At 56.1% G+C, this 18631-nt stretch overlaps 10 protein-coding genes across 10 annotated transcripts; 6 read left to right on the top strand and 4 right to left on the bottom strand.

The window, feature by feature from the left end:
* Nucleotides 1-139: 139 nt before the first annotated feature.
* MKK02DRAFT_28635 (uncharacterized protein) lies at nucleotides 140-686 on the top strand (the record flags this gene model as incomplete). The annotated part of the gene is made up of 2 exons (XM_053087610.1): nucleotides 140-239; nucleotides 307-686. 2 exons carry the CDS (start codon nucleotides 140-142, stop codon nucleotides 684-686), a joined length of 480 nt encoding a protein of 159 aa, XP_052943662.1.
* Nucleotides 687-1651: 965 nt separating this feature from the next.
* MKK02DRAFT_28634 (putative tartrate transporter) lies at nucleotides 1652-3401 on the top strand (the record flags this gene model as incomplete). Its single annotated transcript, XM_053087609.1, has 6 exons — nucleotides 1652-1829; nucleotides 1872-2056; nucleotides 2100-2231; nucleotides 2283-2436; nucleotides 2486-3008; nucleotides 3056-3401. 6 exons carry the CDS (start codon nucleotides 1652-1654, stop codon nucleotides 3399-3401), a joined length of 1518 nt encoding a protein of 505 aa, XP_052943661.1.
* A 932-nt stretch (nucleotides 3402-4333) lies between these two features.
* Nucleotides 4334-5746, bottom strand: MKK02DRAFT_38553 (proteasome regulatory subunit 12; the record flags this gene model as incomplete). Its single annotated transcript, XM_053090155.1, has 7 exons — nucleotides 4334-4497; nucleotides 4557-4974; nucleotides 5037-5227; nucleotides 5307-5407; nucleotides 5466-5594; nucleotides 5647-5672; nucleotides 5723-5746. 7 exons carry the CDS (start codon nucleotides 5744-5746, stop codon nucleotides 4334-4336), a joined length of 1053 nt encoding a protein of 350 aa, XP_052943660.1.
* Nucleotides 5747-6678: 932 nt separating this feature from the next.
* On the top strand, nucleotides 6679-8429 carry MKK02DRAFT_28633 (uncharacterized protein; the record flags this gene model as incomplete). Its single annotated transcript, XM_053087608.1, has 5 exons — nucleotides 6679-7295; nucleotides 7475-7487; nucleotides 7571-7659; nucleotides 7775-7906; nucleotides 7970-8429. The coding sequence occupies 5 exons, from the start codon at nucleotides 6679-6681 to the stop codon at nucleotides 8427-8429; spliced, it is 1311 nt and encodes a 436-aa protein (XP_052943659.1).
* A 229-nt stretch (nucleotides 8430-8658) lies between these two features.
* MKK02DRAFT_38550 (uncharacterized protein) lies at nucleotides 8659-9702 on the bottom strand (the record flags this gene model as incomplete). The annotated part of the gene is made up of 4 exons (XM_053090154.1): nucleotides 8659-8967; nucleotides 9035-9357; nucleotides 9434-9646; nucleotides 9696-9702. The coding sequence occupies 4 exons, from the start codon at nucleotides 9700-9702 to the stop codon at nucleotides 8659-8661; spliced, it is 852 nt and encodes a 283-aa protein (XP_052943658.1).
* A 336-nt stretch (nucleotides 9703-10038) lies between these two features.
* On the top strand, nucleotides 10039-11358 carry MKK02DRAFT_38549 (uncharacterized protein; the record flags this gene model as incomplete). The annotated part of the gene is made up of 4 exons (XM_053090153.1): nucleotides 10039-10479; nucleotides 10584-10907; nucleotides 11053-11258; nucleotides 11316-11358. 4 exons carry the CDS (start codon nucleotides 10039-10041, stop codon nucleotides 11356-11358), a joined length of 1014 nt encoding a protein of 337 aa, XP_052943657.1.
* A 1908-nt stretch (nucleotides 11359-13266) lies between these two features.
* On the top strand, nucleotides 13267-15267 carry MKK02DRAFT_38547 (mitochondrial branched-chain alpha-ketoacid dehydrogenase kinase-domain-containing protein; the record flags this gene model as incomplete). Its single annotated transcript, XM_053090152.1, has 12 exons — nucleotides 13267-13339; nucleotides 13393-13586; nucleotides 13712-13782; nucleotides 13841-13999; nucleotides 14051-14295; nucleotides 14351-14412; nucleotides 14459-14595; nucleotides 14646-14831; nucleotides 14888-14996; nucleotides 15055-15112; nucleotides 15169-15202; nucleotides 15249-15267. 12 exons carry the CDS (start codon nucleotides 13267-13269, stop codon nucleotides 15265-15267), a joined length of 1347 nt encoding a protein of 448 aa, XP_052943656.1.
* A 199-nt stretch (nucleotides 15268-15466) lies between these two features.
* MKK02DRAFT_28628 (uncharacterized protein) lies at nucleotides 15467-16212 on the bottom strand (the record flags this gene model as incomplete). The annotated part of the gene is made up of 2 exons (XM_053087607.1): nucleotides 15467-15617; nucleotides 15641-16212. 2 exons carry the CDS (start codon nucleotides 16210-16212, stop codon nucleotides 15467-15469), a joined length of 723 nt encoding a protein of 240 aa, XP_052943655.1.
* A 395-nt stretch (nucleotides 16213-16607) lies between these two features.
* Nucleotides 16608-17138, bottom strand: MKK02DRAFT_28627 (uncharacterized protein; the record flags this gene model as incomplete). Its single annotated transcript, XM_053087606.1, has 1 exon — nucleotides 16608-17138. The coding sequence occupies one exon, from the start codon at nucleotides 17136-17138 to the stop codon at nucleotides 16608-16610; it is 531 nt and encodes a 176-aa protein (XP_052943654.1).
* Nucleotides 17139-17604: 466 nt separating this feature from the next.
* Nucleotides 17605-18606, top strand: MKK02DRAFT_28626 (uncharacterized protein; the record flags this gene model as incomplete). Its single annotated transcript, XM_053087605.1, has 4 exons — nucleotides 17605-17719; nucleotides 17808-18332; nucleotides 18373-18454; nucleotides 18501-18606. The coding sequence occupies 4 exons, from the start codon at nucleotides 17605-17607 to the stop codon at nucleotides 18604-18606; spliced, it is 828 nt and encodes a 275-aa protein (XP_052943653.1).
* Between the last annotated feature and the right edge of the window lie 25 nt (nucleotides 18607-18631).

Here is an 18631-nt window from a genome sequence, read left to right as displayed (position 1 = left end):
CCCCTTCAAACAGGAGCGAGGCCTGTCTGACAATGGGAACAAGGAGTAGATGGCAATAAGAGGCAGTGTGAACGCAACTCTTCCAGCTGTATCTGTACCTCATTGTGCAATCAGCGTATCGTGATGACACACTACAAAGATGGACAACACCAAGGTATCAGGCTCAGACACGGCGGATGCGGGCATAGTAGACCGGGCGAAAGACTTCTGGCATGGTCTCAGCGTGGGTGGCCAAGTCGGTAAGTACTGGTGATCGTCTCTGTCTGGTCTATATAGCTGGAGCGCGGAGCTGCACTGACAACCCAGGTGTCCTAGTCGGCTCTGTCGCAGCAGCAATCATCCTCATCTTCTTGATCGTCGTCATGTACATATACGGCTACTACCCCTTCGCTCACAAGTGCTGGAACTGCAGGAAGCGAGTCCGCAGCAAGGACACGGTCTGGGTACCTCGAGTGGTACCGAAACAGACTGGAGCTTTAAAGAAGGACGATCCCAAGAGGGTTTGGGATTGGACTAAGAGGGCCATTGAGACGGACAATGAGGGCAACAGCAAGATCTACATGTGCTCGCCGGCGAAGGGGTGCGATGGTAGAAATCTCCTAGGCATGTTGTTCGGCCGAAAGAGTAAGATGCCAGAGGACCCTGACGAGAGGTTCATCAGGGATAGGGTCATACCCCATAGATAGGAGGCTCAAAGTACGCTCGTATCGTCGAGGAACAACCTGCGGCAGGCAGACCCTCGCAGCAGGCAGATGTAGGTAGTCTATATCCGAGTAGAAGTATCTAGTGTGTAGGCGATGTAACAGTGGTGACCTAAATAGGGCATTTGCGCAGCAGTACTCAAGCGAAGGACGCCTCGCAGATAACACTGCTGACGCCGGCGGAGTCCTGTACTTGACATCAATTCTCGCCTTCTCCTCCGATGGAGCTGGTCGAGGCCGGCAGTGGTGCTGACGGCTGCAAGCTCGTGTACACCTGGGATCCCTAGGCTTGTTCCTCCACCGGGTTCGGCCCTGACGTACGCGCCGTACGCGCCCATAGCGTACGTCAGGGTGGGATTAGTCAGTCAGAGGACATCTTTAACCACAGGCCATAGCCAGGTACCACGTGTAGCTTATGAGACACCGCACAGCGGCCGTGGACGCTCCGACTTACCAGTAGTCTGCCCGAATGGTCTGCCTGGGGCATTCTAGTAGGCTTGAATCAAGGTTCATTTGGCAGTTCGCCACCCGCTGCCACACTGCCACGTTCACATCACACATGCAAGCTGCACGCGCCTTGCCGTCATTTCAGGGACGGAACACCTCGCTTGACCCGAAACCGCACTTGCCGCCGGCCTAATCAAAGTCCGAAATTTCGAATCTCCCCACACGACTCGTCTTCTTTTTTCGAACTCTGCACCTAAACACTGTGGAGAACCGCATATCTCTCACGAAATCTCCACTCTCTCCACCACCTCCAGTCCGACATCACCCGCGTCGCCCCTTCCACAGGGTCAAGCCAGTTCTAAAAGAGGGGCAACAGAGGGGCTTGGCTTCGGGCGTCCGGGACGATGTGAAAAAGCTCGTCCGAGAGAGAGGGGGTCCGAGGGGCATATAAGGGGGAGACAGCGCCCCCTTCTCTTCCCCCATTTCCCCCCTCTCCCCTCAACATGTCGAATCTGCAAGACGACCGCGCGTCGATCAAAGCGCCCTCGACGATGGCCGCGGAGGCGGACCCCAAGCTTGAGATGGCCGCGGTCCAGGATGAGCGCCGAGCGGTCGTGGAGAAGAGCTTGAAGCGCAAGCTGGATCTGCGGTGCTCACTCTTCGTCCTGATCTACATCATGAGTGAGTACTGCCGCAGGAAGGTAGGACGATGCTGATAGACAGACTACCTTGACCGCAACAACATCTCGGCGGCGCGTCTCCGAGGTCTCCAGGAGGATCTCAAGCTCAACGACCAAGAGTACTCGACCTGCCTCTCTATCCTCTACGTCGGTTACATTCTCATGCAGGTCCCATCCAACATGATCATCAACAAGATCTCCCGGCCTAGTATCTATATCGGTGTCGCCGTAAGTCTAGCCTCTCAGTTGAAATGGCCGAGCTGACCCACAGATGCTCATTTGGGGCGCTATCTCCGTTCTGTCCGGTATCACCACCAACTTTGGCGGTATGGTCGCCACCCGCTTCTTCCTCGGTTTCGTCGAGGCCGCATTCCTTCCCGGAGCTCTCCTCATCCTCTCCAAGGTCAGTCGCAGTCTATATCCCTGCAGCTTGAAATCACAGCTGATATGGCAGTGGTACACCCGTCGCGAGCTCACCACCCGTAACGCCATTCTCTTTGGCGGTAACCTCATCTCGAACGCTTTCGCTTCGCTCATCGCCGCTGGGATTCTGTCAAACATGCAGGGTGTGCTCGGTCACGCTGCTTGGCGTTGGATGTTCTTCATCGGTACGTTTCTCGTCCTTTCCATCCCTCAGGATCTTAGCTGATCAGACAGAGGGAGCAGCCACCATGCTCATCGCCCTTATCGCGATGGTCATGCTTCCCGACCTGCCCACCAACTCTCGCGGCTTCACCGCCGAGGAGCTCCAGGTCGCACAGCTCCGTCTCGTCGAGGACGTCGGAGAGGCAGACGAGGACGACGTCAACGCCGGCGCATTCGACGGTCTCAAGATGGCCGTCAAGGACACCAAGATCTACCTCATGATGTTCACCCTCACCGCCTATGTCGTTGGGCTCAGCTTCAACGCCTTCTTCCCCTCCCTCACCGGTACCCTCGGTTTCGGATACGTTCCGACTCTCCTCATGTCCGCCCCGCCATGGGTCTTCGCCGTCATCGTCTCGCTCGCGAACGCTTGGCACGCCGACCGGACGCAAGAGAAGTTCTGGCACATTGTCGTGCCAATCTGCTTTGGACTGGTCGGGTTCATCATTTCCATGTCGACTCTCAACACGGCTGGTCGATATGTCGCCTTGTTCCTCCAGGCTGGATCGTATGCCGGCTTCATCGTCTTCTTCAGGTAAGCTCTCTCTTCTCAAGCCCGAAGCATCATCGCTAACGATACAGTTGGATCTCCTCCTCCTTCCCCCGTCCGCCGGCAAAGCGCGCAGTCGCCATCGCAATGATCAACGCTTTCTCCCAACTCGGCAACATTGCCGGATCCTACGTCTGGAACCTCAAGGATAACGGCTACCGCTCGTCCTACGGGATCGTCACTGCCATGTTTGGGATCACCATCGTCGGCGTCATCGCGTTCCGTCAGATTCTAGTGGGGCTCAACAAGCGGCTGGATGCGGGCGAGGCGGCGTGGGAGCCTACGCAGGCAGCGCAGGACAAGACCAAGGCGGTGCAGCATCTGGAGAGCGATGATGAGGCCCTCAGGATGCGCAAGGGGTTCAGGTATCTCGTTTAGAGGGTTCCAGCTAGATTTGGGTAGACTATAATGCATAAGGTATCTGCATCAAGACGCCACTTCCCCAGGCGTTTGGGCCCTCGACCGCTTGATGATTCTGCGCATTCAGCTGATCCTATGGTATGAGACCGAAAGACTCACGGTGACCTAGAAGAAGAAGGGGATGAGGAGGCTCACAGCACACTGAGCCATGCACGTCCCCTGAGACGCAGAGCACAGTGGAGCTGCGGCTGACGTGATCAGCTATAGCGCGGCTTGAATCGCAGAGGAGGACTCACCGACGGCTACTGGTCCCATAGGCATACCTGCTGCCGCCCTAACACAGGTAACGAAGCCGGTGTTGCATGCGGTCTGACATGCGCTGTAAGTCGATGTATCGGCTGATCTGACGGCGGCGAGCGAAAGGAGAGCCAGGGCAGTGAAGAGCTTCATGATGAGGTGATGAGGCGATGAGTTGGGAGTTTGACGTGTAGACTGGCTGAGTAGTGGCTTGGTATGGCTGACGGGATGTGGTGAGATCGTAGATATTGACTGGAGGGGGAAGAAGAGGATCCGCGAAGTTTATATACCCCTCATCCCGACGGGCAAGTGACATCGTACTGTGAGGCTCTTGGATGCCCGCGTCAGAGATGCGCCGTCCCAGAAGTTAGCTGTTCCTGGGTCACACGCCCCCGTTCCTTGTTCCTGTACCAGCGCGTCCTTGCTGCTCAAACCATCCCCGGCAATTTAGGCACGACCGGCATGAGGGGCGATAGGAGGGTGTTACCGAAACTGACGATTGATGAGCAGAGGAGATTTCATCTAAGCACGATCAGAAGTCAGCTGCGCGCCTGAGCGGACCACGGCATCACGCCACCGCATCATGAGCCGATACAGACTGCATAAATGCCAGTCCGACCCTCCACGCTTACAATCCTTCCATATCGACCCCCTTACTTCTTTGCCTTCTTCTCATCCTCGTCCTTCTTCTCCTTCCTTGCCTTCTCTACATCCTCCGCCTTGACTCCCGCCGCCTCCGCCGCAGCTTCGGCCTTTTTCTGTTCTGGCGTCTTGGCATCGTCCAGCTCCTGCTGTGCCATCGAGATTCGGTTGTCGACTATACGTATCAGCTTTTCTGCATCTAGCACATCGGCGGGAGAGATGCGGATAACTCACTCAATTCGTGCAGGGCTAACACGGTCCTCACCAGCGCGCTCAGATAGACCACCATACTGCTATCATTCACACCCACTCTGAACGCCTTGCCCAACTCCGCATCTCCGCCCAATTGCGGCAACAGCCCCACCACCTCCTGCACCTGACTGATCACCTGATGATTGATAGGCATCTTGCCAGCACGGACGCGGTCGAGGTACTCGCCGATATCGGCAAGGCGGGCGTGCAGACCCCGGAGGGCCGAGAGCTGGGTGGTGACTCGCGTAGAGAGGGATTGAGTGGTGAGGAGCGAAGAGGAGGGTGCGCCAGAAGAGGATGAGACGTCTCGCAGGAGATGCTCGACACCGATCTCCTCGGCTTCTTCGGCTTCGATGGTGGTGGGCACATGGGTGAAGGTGCGCTGTGTGGCGGTTCCGTCCTTGGTCATCAGCTGCAAGCCCGGTCATGGAGAATTTGCCAGCTGAGGGCAGGTGGACATACGTCTCTAATCTCCTCGACGGCAAAGTACGCGTCTGTTGGTATACCCGTCTCTCCCCTTCCACCCGTACTCCGCACATCCACGATCACCATCACTGGCCGATCGCAGAATCGGCGGATTAGATCGCTGATTTCGAGGTCGGATGACCGGAGCCGAGGTCCAGAGTGATAGAAGCCTACAGGCCGTTCCTTAGCTATGAAGTCAGCTATTATCCGAACAGCCAAGTGGGCGTCGAAAGGGTAGGCAATCAAGGTAGTGGGGGAGAGACCTACCGTTAACTTTCCGGAACATCCTCCACATCTCCTCAACATAGTCCAGATCCAGGAAGAACGTCTTGGGATCCCGGTCATCCTCCTCGAATGGAACAGCGAACCTACCTTTGTCAGCTACGCTCTATATACATCCCGGTGGTTGCAGCAGGAGGAGCTTACGAATTCGCGACATTGATTATTCCGCCATTGTCCTGTCCGAGAAGTATGCCTAGCACACGTTTATTGCGTGAGAGAGGGACTCGAGAGGCGTGGTCGACGACCGAGAGGAGGACGAGAGGGTGAATCACCCTACCTGAGTCAGCCCGAGCTCGGGGAAGAGGGAAGGGTTAGGGGCTCTTACACGTTGGTCGAGGAAAGAGCGGTGACCTGACTTATTAGCTCAGCTATCGGGGATATACAGGATCTCGGTAGCTCACCTGAGCTGTGGTGAGTCCGGGCATCGTGCTGTATGGCTGTATGGAGTACTGGACTTCTGGTGATAAAGGTGAGAGCTTGGGTGATAGAGGTGATGCAGGTTGAGGCCTAAGGAATGTGGTGTTCACCGCGCAAGCGCAAGCGGGCCCATAGCGGCGATCGCCGCCAGCAAGGCATCCTATGAGGAAGCGCGCGTCTTCTTCATCTCATCTGTGTGTTCTACCTAAGCTAGCCTACAAGCTGGAAGCGACCACTTCGGCTCCGGCCGTATAGCCGAGGAGTTTCCATCGACAGACGCCTCAAGCGGGAGAACCGTTCTCCTCCAAACGGCCGAGTGACGGCTGGTTGGCCTGACCAACTCCAATGATCTGGGCATGTGTCAGCCTTGTTCTATTGGGATGAGCGGGGCGCAAAGACTTGATCTCCTTTCATGTAGTAATACGCGTATGAGCTAATAGCCGTACTCCAGTCCTTCCTGTCAAGCCACTTACTCCGAATTGTCACTCCGGTCGCACGTCCTCAGAGTCAGCGGACATCTTCAACTGCCAACGCGAAAAGCGCCCTCTTCCGCTTGGCTTCTGGCGCTGCCCTGCTATTGCGACGCAAGAGCCCGTGTTGTCACGGCGCAAGAGCCGGCCGTTACTTACACATACTCACTCCATGACCATTCGTGCTTCTCATCTGCAGTTGAAAGATCGCGTCTCATGATGGAGTGAAAGGAGGTATAGGCGCCGTCAATCCAGCGCGGGCTGAATACTGAGACACGCAGAGTAGGCATCCTTACACGTTCTCACCCATTACTGATGGACTGGTCGACTTAACAACCTTTATAGACTCCGCTTATTGCGCCTCATTAGGTATAAGAGTGGACTGCGATCTGCTGTTAGCTCTAGGCCCCACTTTCCCAGCTTCACCGGCACCCCATTCCATCTACTCTCAGAAGCACATCGACAGCAGAATGCCTTGCGATATTGGCATTGCGGAAGTTCCTGACAGTGTCAAGACCTCAGAGTACAGGAAGACGGTTGTGGCGAGTATCTGGAACACCGGTCTCTTCCCCGCGCTAACGGACCTGATGGAACATACAAGGTCGACCTTGCGCCCATCGAACACGACGTACGACTCCACCGGCAAGGAAGAAGATTTCACCGATGCTGAGGTGATCGAAGAACTCCTGGGCCGAGGACGGGTTACCAAGGGTGATGTCTCTGGAGTCAGGATGCTCGTTGCAATTCAGAATGGCGATCTCACCGCAGACCCACGGGGAGTCGTGCTGTTTGACGACGTTGCTCCGGGCGGGAACATCCACAGGGCCGTCAGCATGCTCCACGTCGAAAATACAGATCGGGATCTGTTCCGAAGGCTGCTGAGGAGGGTCTCAGGACTCGAGAGTGGAGACGAGGAGAAGACCAACGTTGTGCCCAAGCCTGCGACGGTTCTGGTCACGTTCGGGTCTCTGGCAGACGCCTCCTACTCCCAGTGTCTGACTCAGGCAGGCTTCACCGTTCTCTCGTCTTCGGGCGCAGATTCCGACGGCACGCCTGGTCGGACGATATGGAGCCTGGGTGTCGAACAGTGAAACCTTACGATACGTGTTCAAGGACGATACTTGTTCAAGGTGGCGGCGAGGGGATAGCTTGTGCCAGTATATGAGCGATCTTGGTGGTGGGAGGGGTCTGCGTGTCTGGCGCCGAATGGATTATATGCCCCGATCAGCCATGCCGATTCTACTGATGTCCAAGCTGATCAGGCAGGCCGTTCCAGAGCGTCAGCAGGAAGACTGCCACATGGCACGCCAAGTGGCGAATATTTGGCGTAACCATCCATTCAAGTGCCACACTTGCCTTTAGCTCACAATCCTTTGCAGTGCACGGGACGCGCACATGACCGTGCGGTGCCTCTCCAGGGCGTGGAGCCTTAGATTCGTCAGGACTCGTCTGTCAGTCTTGCTATTATACCTCAACATCAGCAATTCAGTGCAGACAGCAATCTCCCAGCCCATCCTATCAGGATCCAGCCACATCAACGAGAATGTCTGTCGCGACTGACCCAAGTGGTCTCAGCACAGGGGACGACTCTGGAACCCAGTCAACCGCCTCCAACGCCATCATCATCGAAGAGATCACTCACGGTTCCAGCTTCATCTCGAAGCTGAAGCAGATCGACGAGATCTTCGCGGCGAACAAGTAGCGATTCCCCGTTCTCAGCGAGCGAAAGGAAATGTGCGGCCGGAAGTTGTTCCTTCACAGATGTTTCACGGGAAGCTTCAATTCTTTCTGGGATGTCCAGATCGATTTCAACCCCAGCATGGCGGCTGTGCTCGCAACTGAGGATCCCAAGAAAAATCCTATCCGTGTGCTGTTTGCCAGCACACCATCGACAGTCCACGCGGAAGAGATTGAACCGGAGGGCACTGTGGCTTTCTACGACATGGAGACGGCGAACGGCAGCGGGAGGACGGTGTTATTCCTTCATGCGCGGAACAGCAATGCCGAAGATTGGCTCGTGAGAGCGATGATTGGGCAAGCGGACGACGCCTACAAGGTCAAGCCGTACCCCTCATCGGTGGATTTCAGGTACGACTGGAGCGCGAACGAGGAGGACGGCGATTCCCCGAGTGAGGAGGAGGACGAAGAAGGCTCGGACATGGACGTTGATCTCGATCCCAAGTCCTCTGGATCGGGTGATGCTAAGGGTGATGATGAGTGATGCATGAGGGCGATGACGAGGGCGATATTGAGGGCAACAGCAACGAGGCGTGTCAGTGTGATATCAAAACGTTACGGTTTTATGCTCTATCTCTCATGCTTCTCAGACGCAAGTCAGGTGATCAAGTGTCTCGGATCACAGGATGGATCTGTTCAGCGATCAGTATTCCTGAGACTTCACGTCAGCTATCGGGCCGTACCCAGCAGGAGCTATACATATGCGTGCCCGCTCATAATACCCTCCCACCCCATTGAACCAGCCCCTCTGCCATATCCGCCAGCCCCTCCCCCAATCTCTTTACAGTCCCCTCCAGCGTTTCCTGTCTCCTCACCTCCAGGACCATATCCTTCCCGTTCCTTCCTCGTCCATACGGCATCGCCCATCTCCAGAGCTGACACCATGACGGCGTAAGCGTTACGCTAAGATGTGTATGCGGAAGAGGGAGAGTGGTCGTAGGTGCGTCAGGTGCGGTATGCCTGGGCTTGACGAGAGTAATGGGAATGTAAACCGGTAGGAGGTCTTCGATTCGGGCAACGGGCTGTATCGTCAGCTTGCGCTCGTGTTGATTCTGGCACTAGAGACACGTCGCGCTAGCTGAGACTCACCTGGAAGCGGGAGAAGATCTCCTGCGCTGCTCCACTTTCCTCACTGAGCGAGCTCTCGACCGACCGCAGTTCCTCGCCGACCCTAATGGCGATCCATCGATCAAAGACCGCCGTTTCTCGGGACCGACCAGCAAGTACCGACCCAGTCTTCCCGGTCGATGCCGGAGTTACTGGACCATCTTCTTTACTGTCAGACGCAGGAGTAATTGCAGAGTCAAAGTACGACGGGTGGGAGTCGTGGGGATACGCGTCGGAGGAGTAGCCCGGCTGGATTAGGTTGAGGTACGGCGGGTGATACGTCGTACGGAGGATTGATGTCGATACTAGTACCATCAGCAAGGTCTACAGACGTCACCTATAGGCCATAGTACTGTTCAGACGTTCCGCAGGAAGGCTCACCTAGCCAGAAACTCCGGCAGACTCCTCTGAGTGCGATAAATAGTCCCCATATCCGCCTCACCTTCTCCTCCTCCAGGTCCGTGATCCACCTATTTGGTGTAGCGCGTGGGTCCAGCGTGTAGCTGATGATCTTGAAGATAATCGGCAGAGGTAGAGCTGAAAGGTCCGAGGGCTTGATTAGAGGTTGCGATGGGGTATAAGGTGGGGGCGGGACTGGAATCAGCGGGAGGAGTTGGCGAGATTGGTTTCGAGGAGAACTCACGAGGCATTTCGGCCGAGAAAAGCGGACGCTTCGGGGGCCAATCAGTATAGTTAGCAATAGATATGCTCGGATGAAGATGAGATACAGTCAGTAGAGTCTGTGCATGAGGGACAACAAAGTATATCACCTGCTTCTGCTGCTGCTGCACCGCTTAAGCTTGGCTTCTTATAGGTGGACGGGCAGAGGATCAATCTCCGTGCGACGGTGACGTCATGATGGATGACCCCGGCTCGACCTTGCCGATCCTCGCCCATGGCCTGGACCATGCACCTCTCATCTATCCATCACCCACAGTACCACTCACAAACTCCTCTTCCATCAAAGCACAACCAAGCACAGCACAATGTTCACACGCATCACACCCACTCTCCGCGCGCTTCCCCTCCGTTCGGCCTCGCGCCCGATCTCCACCTCCCTCCCCCGATTTTCGGGCAACCACCCCCTCTCCCCCGGGCCTACCACCCCGCCCCAGAACCCCGCGACTACCCAAGGTCACGCGTCCGACAAGAAGGTCCAGAAGGACATCCAGAGCCAGGCTGTCCAGGAAGGCAAGAACCAGCATGCTCAGGGCGATAAGAGCGCAGCGGGCGAGGGCGAGTCTCAGCCGTTCGACGCGGCGAGGATGAGCGGGGGAGAGAGCAAGTCGGCAGAGGGGACTGGACCGTGGAAGGACCAAGTGGGCGGTCAGGCGGGTGGCAAGCAGGGAGGAGGAAGTATGGGGGAGAAGGTGGATGCGAGCGGGGAGAGTAACACTGCCAAGGTCACCAAGGCTTTGGGCTTGAAGGTGAGTCGGTGGTCCCCATCCATACACTGTATACGATGTGGTTTCCCCTCCCTCCTTGACTTCACTATTTTAGTCCGTCTCTTAGGTGCTCAGCTGACCTCCAGTCCTCCCGCAAATTCTCCACATCCGCCCGCGCCTTCCTCCCCGCCTCCCCCGGCGGATCAGGCAACACCATCCCCGGCGCGCGCGACACGCACGAGGACGCTTCCAAGCTCCACGGCGAGCAGAACGAGCACCTCAAGCACCAGTCTGGCGGCAAGGACCACGCCGACCGCAAGGGGAACGCAGCGGACGAGCCGCACCTCCCGAGCAAGTCCAAGTCGGCCAGCCCGTCGGGAACGAAGCGGTTCCACACTTCGGCGAGGGTCGGTGTGGAGGGCAAGAAGTATGCCGGGACGCAGGAGGGTGAGGCGAAGAAGGCGGGGTATGTAAGTTAGGTTTCCTTATTGTATGAACGAGAGAAGAAGTACATGTCGATTCAACCTGGAAGCGATGGAGACGATCGAGGCGCAGACGGACATAACGTCCCCCTGATATAACTCACTTGCTGTGGACACCATACTGACTCTCCAGAGCGTCCCCTCCGAGGCCCTCCCACAAGGCATCTCCTCCGCCTACGCGCCATCCGAGGCCGCGCCAACCGCGCCAGCAGGAATGAAGCCTAGCTCAGAGGTTGAATTCTCGAGCTCGGCTCAGGACCCGCCGAATGATGTGCTCAAGCAGAAGGTGCTTAGTGGGGATATGCCGACGAAGAACCCGCAGCCGAGTGGGGAAGTTGGGTGAGTTATGCCGAGGCGCAGTCTATCGAGAGAAAGGGGTTGAGCTGATGTGGATAGTAAGCAGGGATTGAAGGAGGGGTGGAAGAACCGCAAAGCATGAGAAACGAACAGAAGAACCGCAGCAGTGTGAGACGTATGTGTACCTTATGTGACTAATGAACCTGCCGGAAGAGAAGCAGTCGCCATTCCTGCATGACGCCGGACAGAGCACTAGCGCTGACTATGCTAATATGATGGAAACGGCACTTCAAGACGAGCAGGACCCTACATTTTGGATGCTCTCAGAGATACCTGCGCCGCGTGCCAAATGCTAACTCAATATCAGATCTGGCAATTCTCCTGGGCAGTGATCGCGAAACACGTTCCAGCTCAGTGTTCCTTTGGGCAACCCCAGCTCATTTACGCCTTTAGGCACAACGCCTGCAGGTGGCTGTACTGAAAGGATCCGGTGCGAGACGAGTGCGAGATTGAGTGATATATACTAGCGCCTGCCAGGACTCCCCTTCTGTGACACATCCACCTCATTCAACCAGGTCTCGTCCCTCTCCATCGATGCGCGCGTACGCGTCACTCACCATGTCGGACACATGCACAGAGCGGATCGTCGACAAGGCGTACGCGAACCTCGACATCCTCTGGGCTGACTCGACAGACCTGCCCGATTTGCCACTCGATCAGCGTCTTTTCATCATTGTCACCAGCCCAGATTCCACACCATCCGAGATCAAGACAGAGCTGACCGGGGACGGCAGCGTCGCCAGGGTCCAAAAGCTGGACGCCTACCTCTCCACCGTGATCGCCGACATTGTGACCAAATACCCCGAGTACCTCTTAGATTCAGACGCATTGGTTGAAAGATGCTTGAGCGATGGCATCGTTAAGGCCGGTGGTACGGACGCCTTTGGCGGGCTTGAGGTCAGGTGGTATCCGGAGGTCTGGTCTAAGATGGACATGGACACTGCTCGGCAGCACGCGGTGGAGTTGAGGGCCGCTGGATGGGTGGCAAAATCAACATACAACGGGTCCAGGAGCGAAAGCCGGATGCCCTTCTTTTCTGCCGCTCGAACCTTCCTTCAGCGAACCATCTTGTGCGGTTGGACCGTTGATCGCGCCTAGACCTGTCTTTCTCATGCATTTCTGTTTCTTTACCTCTCAGCTGGGCAGACTGCCTGTTCAGCTTGATTGCATTCGATCGGAAAGTCGATATGCCGGTCCAGCGTGCGAGGGAGCGATAGATGTCGCTGCTTTGTCGTTCCTCTTTCAACTAGACACGCAGATCAGCATTAGTCATTCCGGGCCGAAGGGGTAGGTCATGCAGCCCCCTCAACATAGTTGAGAATTGACATGTTTCGATCCCCGTAAGCGACGCGGAACTCAGAGCCCTTCCCGAGCAGACTTGGACAAGAATACCACTCAGTCCATGCTAATAATGCTGTTTGATAACACTCCATATATAGGCCATGTCTATCGCGAATGAAGGTCGAGCTTGAAGCTTCAAAGCAGTCCATCCAGACTTTGTCCAGACTCATCGCCCAGACCTGCCTCACCTGTACACTTCGCGTATGACGATAGCCGGGCTAGTAAGCGGTTTACCGGTGCTCCAGGCGGGAGTTGCCGGCGGAATGAGTCGGATCTCGATCAGCTCGAAATTGGCAGCATACAACCAGCTATAGACACTCTGCGTTATACATCTACCTATATCATACACACCTTGACACTACCTTGCATCGGCAGCTCCTCGAGCGAAAGACAGAACATCCAATCACCAGGAGAGATCTCAAAGGAATCAGCGCTCTACGTCCGCCACAAAGTCAAATACACCTCGCGGAAGGCTGGTCCAGGTCGTTCTGCAACCGCTTACACAGGGGTATTCTTGCCCAACAAACCTCTCGGATCTGCTGCCAACATTGCGGACCTTCATTTCGCCATTGGATCCTATACGGCAAATCACCTTACCCGCCAGCGGGCCCTGCCGGTCGCTCATCGTCTGCGTTAGATTGGACGCGCCATGTCCCGCTTCAAGATCTCCTCGGCCCTGTGGGACCGTATAAACCACTTCGCCTCCTTCCCACAGACAGGTGGTATGTCTCAATAGCCTTCCGAAGCGCCTATACAGCCGGAGCTAACGCCTCAGTCTCCCTCCAGCAAATGGTGCTCTTTGGCCAACATCCCTCACAAGGCACCCTCCTCAAAGCCTCCCAGTTCCTCTCCGAAGAGCTTCCTATACGGCTCAGTCATCGCGTGGTCGAGCTGGAGAGTCTGCCTGATGGACTGAGCAAGATGCCAAGCATAGAGAAGGTCAAGGAGTGGTATGCGCAGAGCTTCGAGGTCAGTCTTGAACAGATTTGCAGGCGAGGATGGGCACGGGGCAGAGCATTGGCGTGGACGAAGAGCCTTCCAGGTGGAACGGGGAAGATGGCACCCATTGCTGGTAGCAATTAGCTGACAGTCAGGAACTGATCACCTTCCCAAAACCCAAGCTGTCCAAAGAGGTGGAAGAGCTTCTCCGCGCCCGCGCACCAGAGTGAGTTTCGCTTACCGTTACTTTCTTGCTGGACGATGCATCCGCTGACGCCTGGTAGACATTTCCCACCTGCAACACCCAATCCCTCTCTCGATCCGCGGATGCACGAAGGACCGGCCGGCAGTGGACTGGCTTCGGACAGGGCCATATGGGCGGGTAGAGAAACGGTGATTGCGAACGGATCGGCCCCTAGGCTCAGGATACCGATTGAGCGGAGGTGAGCATTTAAGCCTTTCCCTTTGGACTCGCGTTCCAAGCTGATCTTCAGATACTTCTCACCACCTCCCGCCTCCACCCTCTATCCACCCGACGTCCACACCTACAACGAATCCTTCACCGGTCTCCTCCAAAACATTAAAAAGCGGCACGATCCCACCGTGACCAGCGTGGCGCAGGGTGTGCTTGAGTGGAAGCGGAAGAACAAGCAGGCGGGGCCGGTGGGGCAGAACATTCAAGAATGGCTGGATAGGTTTTATCTGAGTCGGATAGGGATCAGATTCTTGATTGGACAGCGTGAGTTATGATTCAGCTTTCCGTGTGGTTGAAGGGTAAGCCGCTGACGCCTCAGATGTCGCTCTGAATACGCTAGCGCCACATCCAGACTATGTGGGGATCATATGCACGAGAGCGGTAAGTCCAGCTGGCAGGCTCTGGGGCGGCCAAGCTGATCGTCCAGAACGTGCACGACATTTGCCACGAGGCCATCGAGAACGCCCGATTCGTCTGCGAGGACCATTATGCCCTATTCAAGGGCCCGCCTATTCAGCTCCTTTGCCCGAAAGATCTCACTTTCGCCTACGTACCCGGACACTTGTAAGCTTCATTGGACCCTGCCTCAGCAGAGCCATAAGCTGACCTTTCAGGTCACACATCCTCTTTGAGTTGCTCAAGAACTCCCTCCGAGCGGTAGTCGAGCGCTTTGGCGTCGACAATGAGGACTCGTTCCCGCCTATCAAGGTGGTAGTTGTCGAGGGGAGTGAGGATATCACAATCAAGATTAGTGATGAGGGAGGAGGGATTCCAAGATCGGCCATCCCGCTCATTTGGACGTGAGTCGTCTTGAAAGGCCTGGGTGTCACCAAGTCGAACTCAAGCTGACGTCCAGATATCTCTATACCACGATGAGTGATGAAGGGCTCGAAGCGAACATTGAGAGCTCGGACTTCAAGGCACCGATGGCTGGATTCGGGTATGGGTTACCACTGTCGAGGCTTGTGGGTTCCTGATGCAATGATTGGGGTCAGATGAGCCAGTATGAGCTGACATTAGTAGTATGCTCGATTCTTCGGCGGAGATCTGCGGTTGATATCGATGGATGGTTATGGGACAGGTATGTGCACTGCTCGCTATCGCCGTAACTCGGTCAGACAAAGGCTTATGCGGCAGATGTGTATATTTCGCTGAATAAGCTGTCTTCGAGGTGAGTTCTCCCTTCCCCGGTTTGAATCAAGTTACTCATGATACAGTCGGGAACCACTGCAATGAAAGCTGGAATGCTGTGGTGGAAGTGCCGCCTCCAGTCTTGGCGCGGACGTTTGTATCTGCCGTACTAAGGCTTGTACTGATGTATCCGCATGAGCTTCCGTTCGCTTGGTGCAGTCTGGGCCGGAAGCGACCAATGGTTTCATTAATCCACACTGAATAATCGGCACATGCTGAAACCATTCATACCCGGTCTGCGATCTCACAACGCATCAACCCTGACTCCACGCTTCAACGTCGTCATCCCGTCACCGACGTATCTCGTATCGTTACCATCATATCGCACTCCAAAGCCTTCCGCTGACTCCGGTTCCGGCCTGAACCACGTCAAGATGAGACTCTGTTGCGCGTCCCTGACCACGTGCTGATGACCGACCCGTTCTCTTCGATGACCTCTCTAGTCTTAAGGAAGCCCATCTTCTCGAAGAGCTCTGCAGCACCCTCCGCTTTGCTCGACACACCTTCAACGTCAAGGGTGTCACCAGTGTCCCCCATGTGAACAGCGCCCAGGACCTCCTCACCGAGGAAGAGCCCAATGTATTGCCGCCTGGCGCTCTCTGAGACAAAAAACGAGTTGAGCATGCACGCGGTGGATCCTGGCTTGTCAATCTGACTTCGAGGTGCAATCGTGTAGGTGACGAAGCCGATTGGCGCGCGGCTTGTACCCGTCTTCGCGACGAATCCCCGCAGGTTTCTGGCTTGGATTCTGCTCGCGATAGCGGTCTTCTCAATGGACTTGCGCCTGCTCATGGAGGCCAAAGTCTCCTCGGCTCGTGTTTCATGGGTCTCAGCATGCTGAGGAGCCACTCCGGGGAAGAGTACCGTGTCTGTCGCGATGGTGTCGATTATCCACTGGACATCGTCTTCGTTTGTCAGCGGGTAAAAGTACACCTTGGAGCCATCGGCAAGGGTAGGCGAGAAGTCGATCGAGGGCAGTGAATGTGACATAGAGTAGTGCTCGGATCGGCAGGAGTTCGGTCACTCGGAAAGCTTGAAGGCGACCGGGATGATGTGTGATGGATGAGTAGAATGGGCTTCATCGAGCTTTATGTGTAGGGCGAAGCGGGGTCTCACCGTGCTGCGCGCTGAAGCAGAGGAGAATGGTGTCAAAGGGAAGTGCTCAGACTGGACTGCATGGCTCGGCTTTACTCGGCATATGCAGCCACTTCATGAGGGTACTGATTTCGTGCTACAATAAGCAATTGGTCTGCACCGATCATGTCCAGCTGCGTACAACGCGTTAACTGCCTCTATCATCCAGTTCGATGCGTGCACCTGACCCTGGTCAACTGTCAACCGTCCATCGTCAGTCGCCAATCGTCAATCTCGGCTCCTACAGTCTTTCAGAACGTCCGAGACCACTGCGTCGCCATCGCCGCACCCGTATACAGACTCGTACCTGTCACGACGAAGCCCAGCCGCTCCAGCCACTTCGCACTTCCCCGCGTATGGTCGGTCCTGCCGATGACATGAAGATTGAGCCGGCCTTCCGGGATCGATTGCCTGGCATGATTGAGCACCTGATTTATCAAGGCGGTTCCGATCCCCTGACCGAATGCGGATATGGGGACAGCCACAGAGTTGACCGTACATGCGGTCACATCTGCTGCAGTCTTGTGAGTTCTGTAAGTCAGCGAGCCGAGAACTTCGGTGCCGACTGCTTCTCTCGCCACGATGGCGTGGATGTTCTTGGACTCGCAAGCGGCCTGGACAGTCCCGCCTTCAAGACACGCGTACAGATCGGGGAAGATCTCGGAGTGAGGGTACACCTCGTTGCTGATCCAGTCAAAGTCTTCGCCTGTCGCGGTCTTGAAGTTGACTGTGATTCCGTTCGGTAGGACAGTAGTGAGCACGGTAGGGGTGATCTCGGTCATAGTGAACTGACTGGAAGCGGTTCCTTTGAGCGATACGGGTAACGGTGAGGTGTATGAGGGCCTCTCGCATCCAAAACCGTCTCAGCTATATAACAAGACCGTGAGTGCTCCCCTCGTGAAAGGGAGGTCAGCGACGAGAAGAAGGCAGCAATGACGACACCCCGAAGGCCTATGGTGTGACGACGGGAGGCTCACGTCATGACCGAGTAGTAATGGAACGAAGGGGGCGCCATCGAGCCCTGCAAGGCGTATCTCGAGAGGAAGACCCGAGTGTCCCTGGGCTGTGGCGACCCCGAATCTTGCTCGACTGGGCGTTTCTCGCCGTGCTGACCTTACTCAAAAGCTCGTAGTGCCGCCGAAGTTTGCTATTGCCCCCGACCAGAAATCTTGATATATCGTGGTGACCCAATCAGCACGGTATCTGTAGCTCTCGTTGAAGAGGGGAGTCCTCCACGGATCCACGTCCATGGTGCACCACAAAGCGGCAACGTCCGCTACGAGGAATGAGGAGTTGCAAATCTGGTCGACCAAAGCAGCACAGGAGTCAGCGGGGGAGACGACCACTGGACCGTACCTCACTTGTGTCCACTAGGTAGAATAGTGGGCACTGGTGACTGGAACGCAAACACCATACATGCCCGATCGCTGCACCAGCGCCTCAACGGACAGTCACCTCATACGAGAAGATCCGTTTACTGTCTCTGCCACCCGCTGACCATCACCCCATCAACTCCCTTCCTCGGCGGCAACACTTCCTCAAGCCCACAGTCGAACAAAACACCCCTGCTCAGCATATCGCCCTCCATGCTCATCCCCCACAGACTCGCAGTCACTACCGGTCCCTGCTCAGAGCGTCGGACGATGTCGTTCACCAGTCTGACACCGAGCTGCCGGCTCTGGGCCGCGTTCGCGCCCGGAACGAAGATCGAGTTGATGATGCGCCTGAGCACACCCTGCGTCTCTTGTGCGATCGTCACCGTCACCGAGCCGACGATGGTACCCGCTGGGTTGGTGGCGATCAGCGCGAAGAATCGACCGTTTCGCGCGTGGATCTTGGTTGTGGCAGAGAGGGTGTGGATGTCCCCGTTGGACTCAGTGAGGCAGGTCTTGAGGTCTGGGTAGCGGGAGGCATCGGTACTGGAGAGGACGTTGGAGCTGATCCAGTCAAGAGCCGGGCCAGTGGCGACGCTGATTGTGGGCTGTACGATGGATGTGGGAGCTGATGATGGGGCAGTGTTGATGGAGATGGACATGTTGAAGATGATTGAGATCTTCTGGCGACACGATGAGCGGCGAGCGGGTCGCAGAATTGTCTGGTGAGTGTATGTGGAAAGTAGCTAGTGCGTCCTGATTGAACACCAGCTTATATGCCGCTCGTCGCCTCACTAGTCTCGTGACGACATGCAGCATCCGGCCCTCCAGAAGGCCATCGACACACGTTCGTGCTAGCATTACTAGTCAGGTCTAGGACAACACGCCGCACTCCTTTCGCC

The sequence above is a fragment of the Dioszegia hungarica genome (genome assembly GCF_025882075.1).
Source record: "Dioszegia hungarica strain PDD-24b-2 chromosome Unknown MKK02contig_16, whole genome shotgun sequence".
In the NCBI taxonomy this organism is placed as follows: Eukaryota; Fungi; Basidiomycota; class Tremellomycetes; order Tremellales; family Bulleribasidiaceae; genus Dioszegia; species Dioszegia hungarica.
Note: the sequence above shows the minus strand (reverse complement) of the source record. Positions and strands in the feature narration are given on the sequence as shown.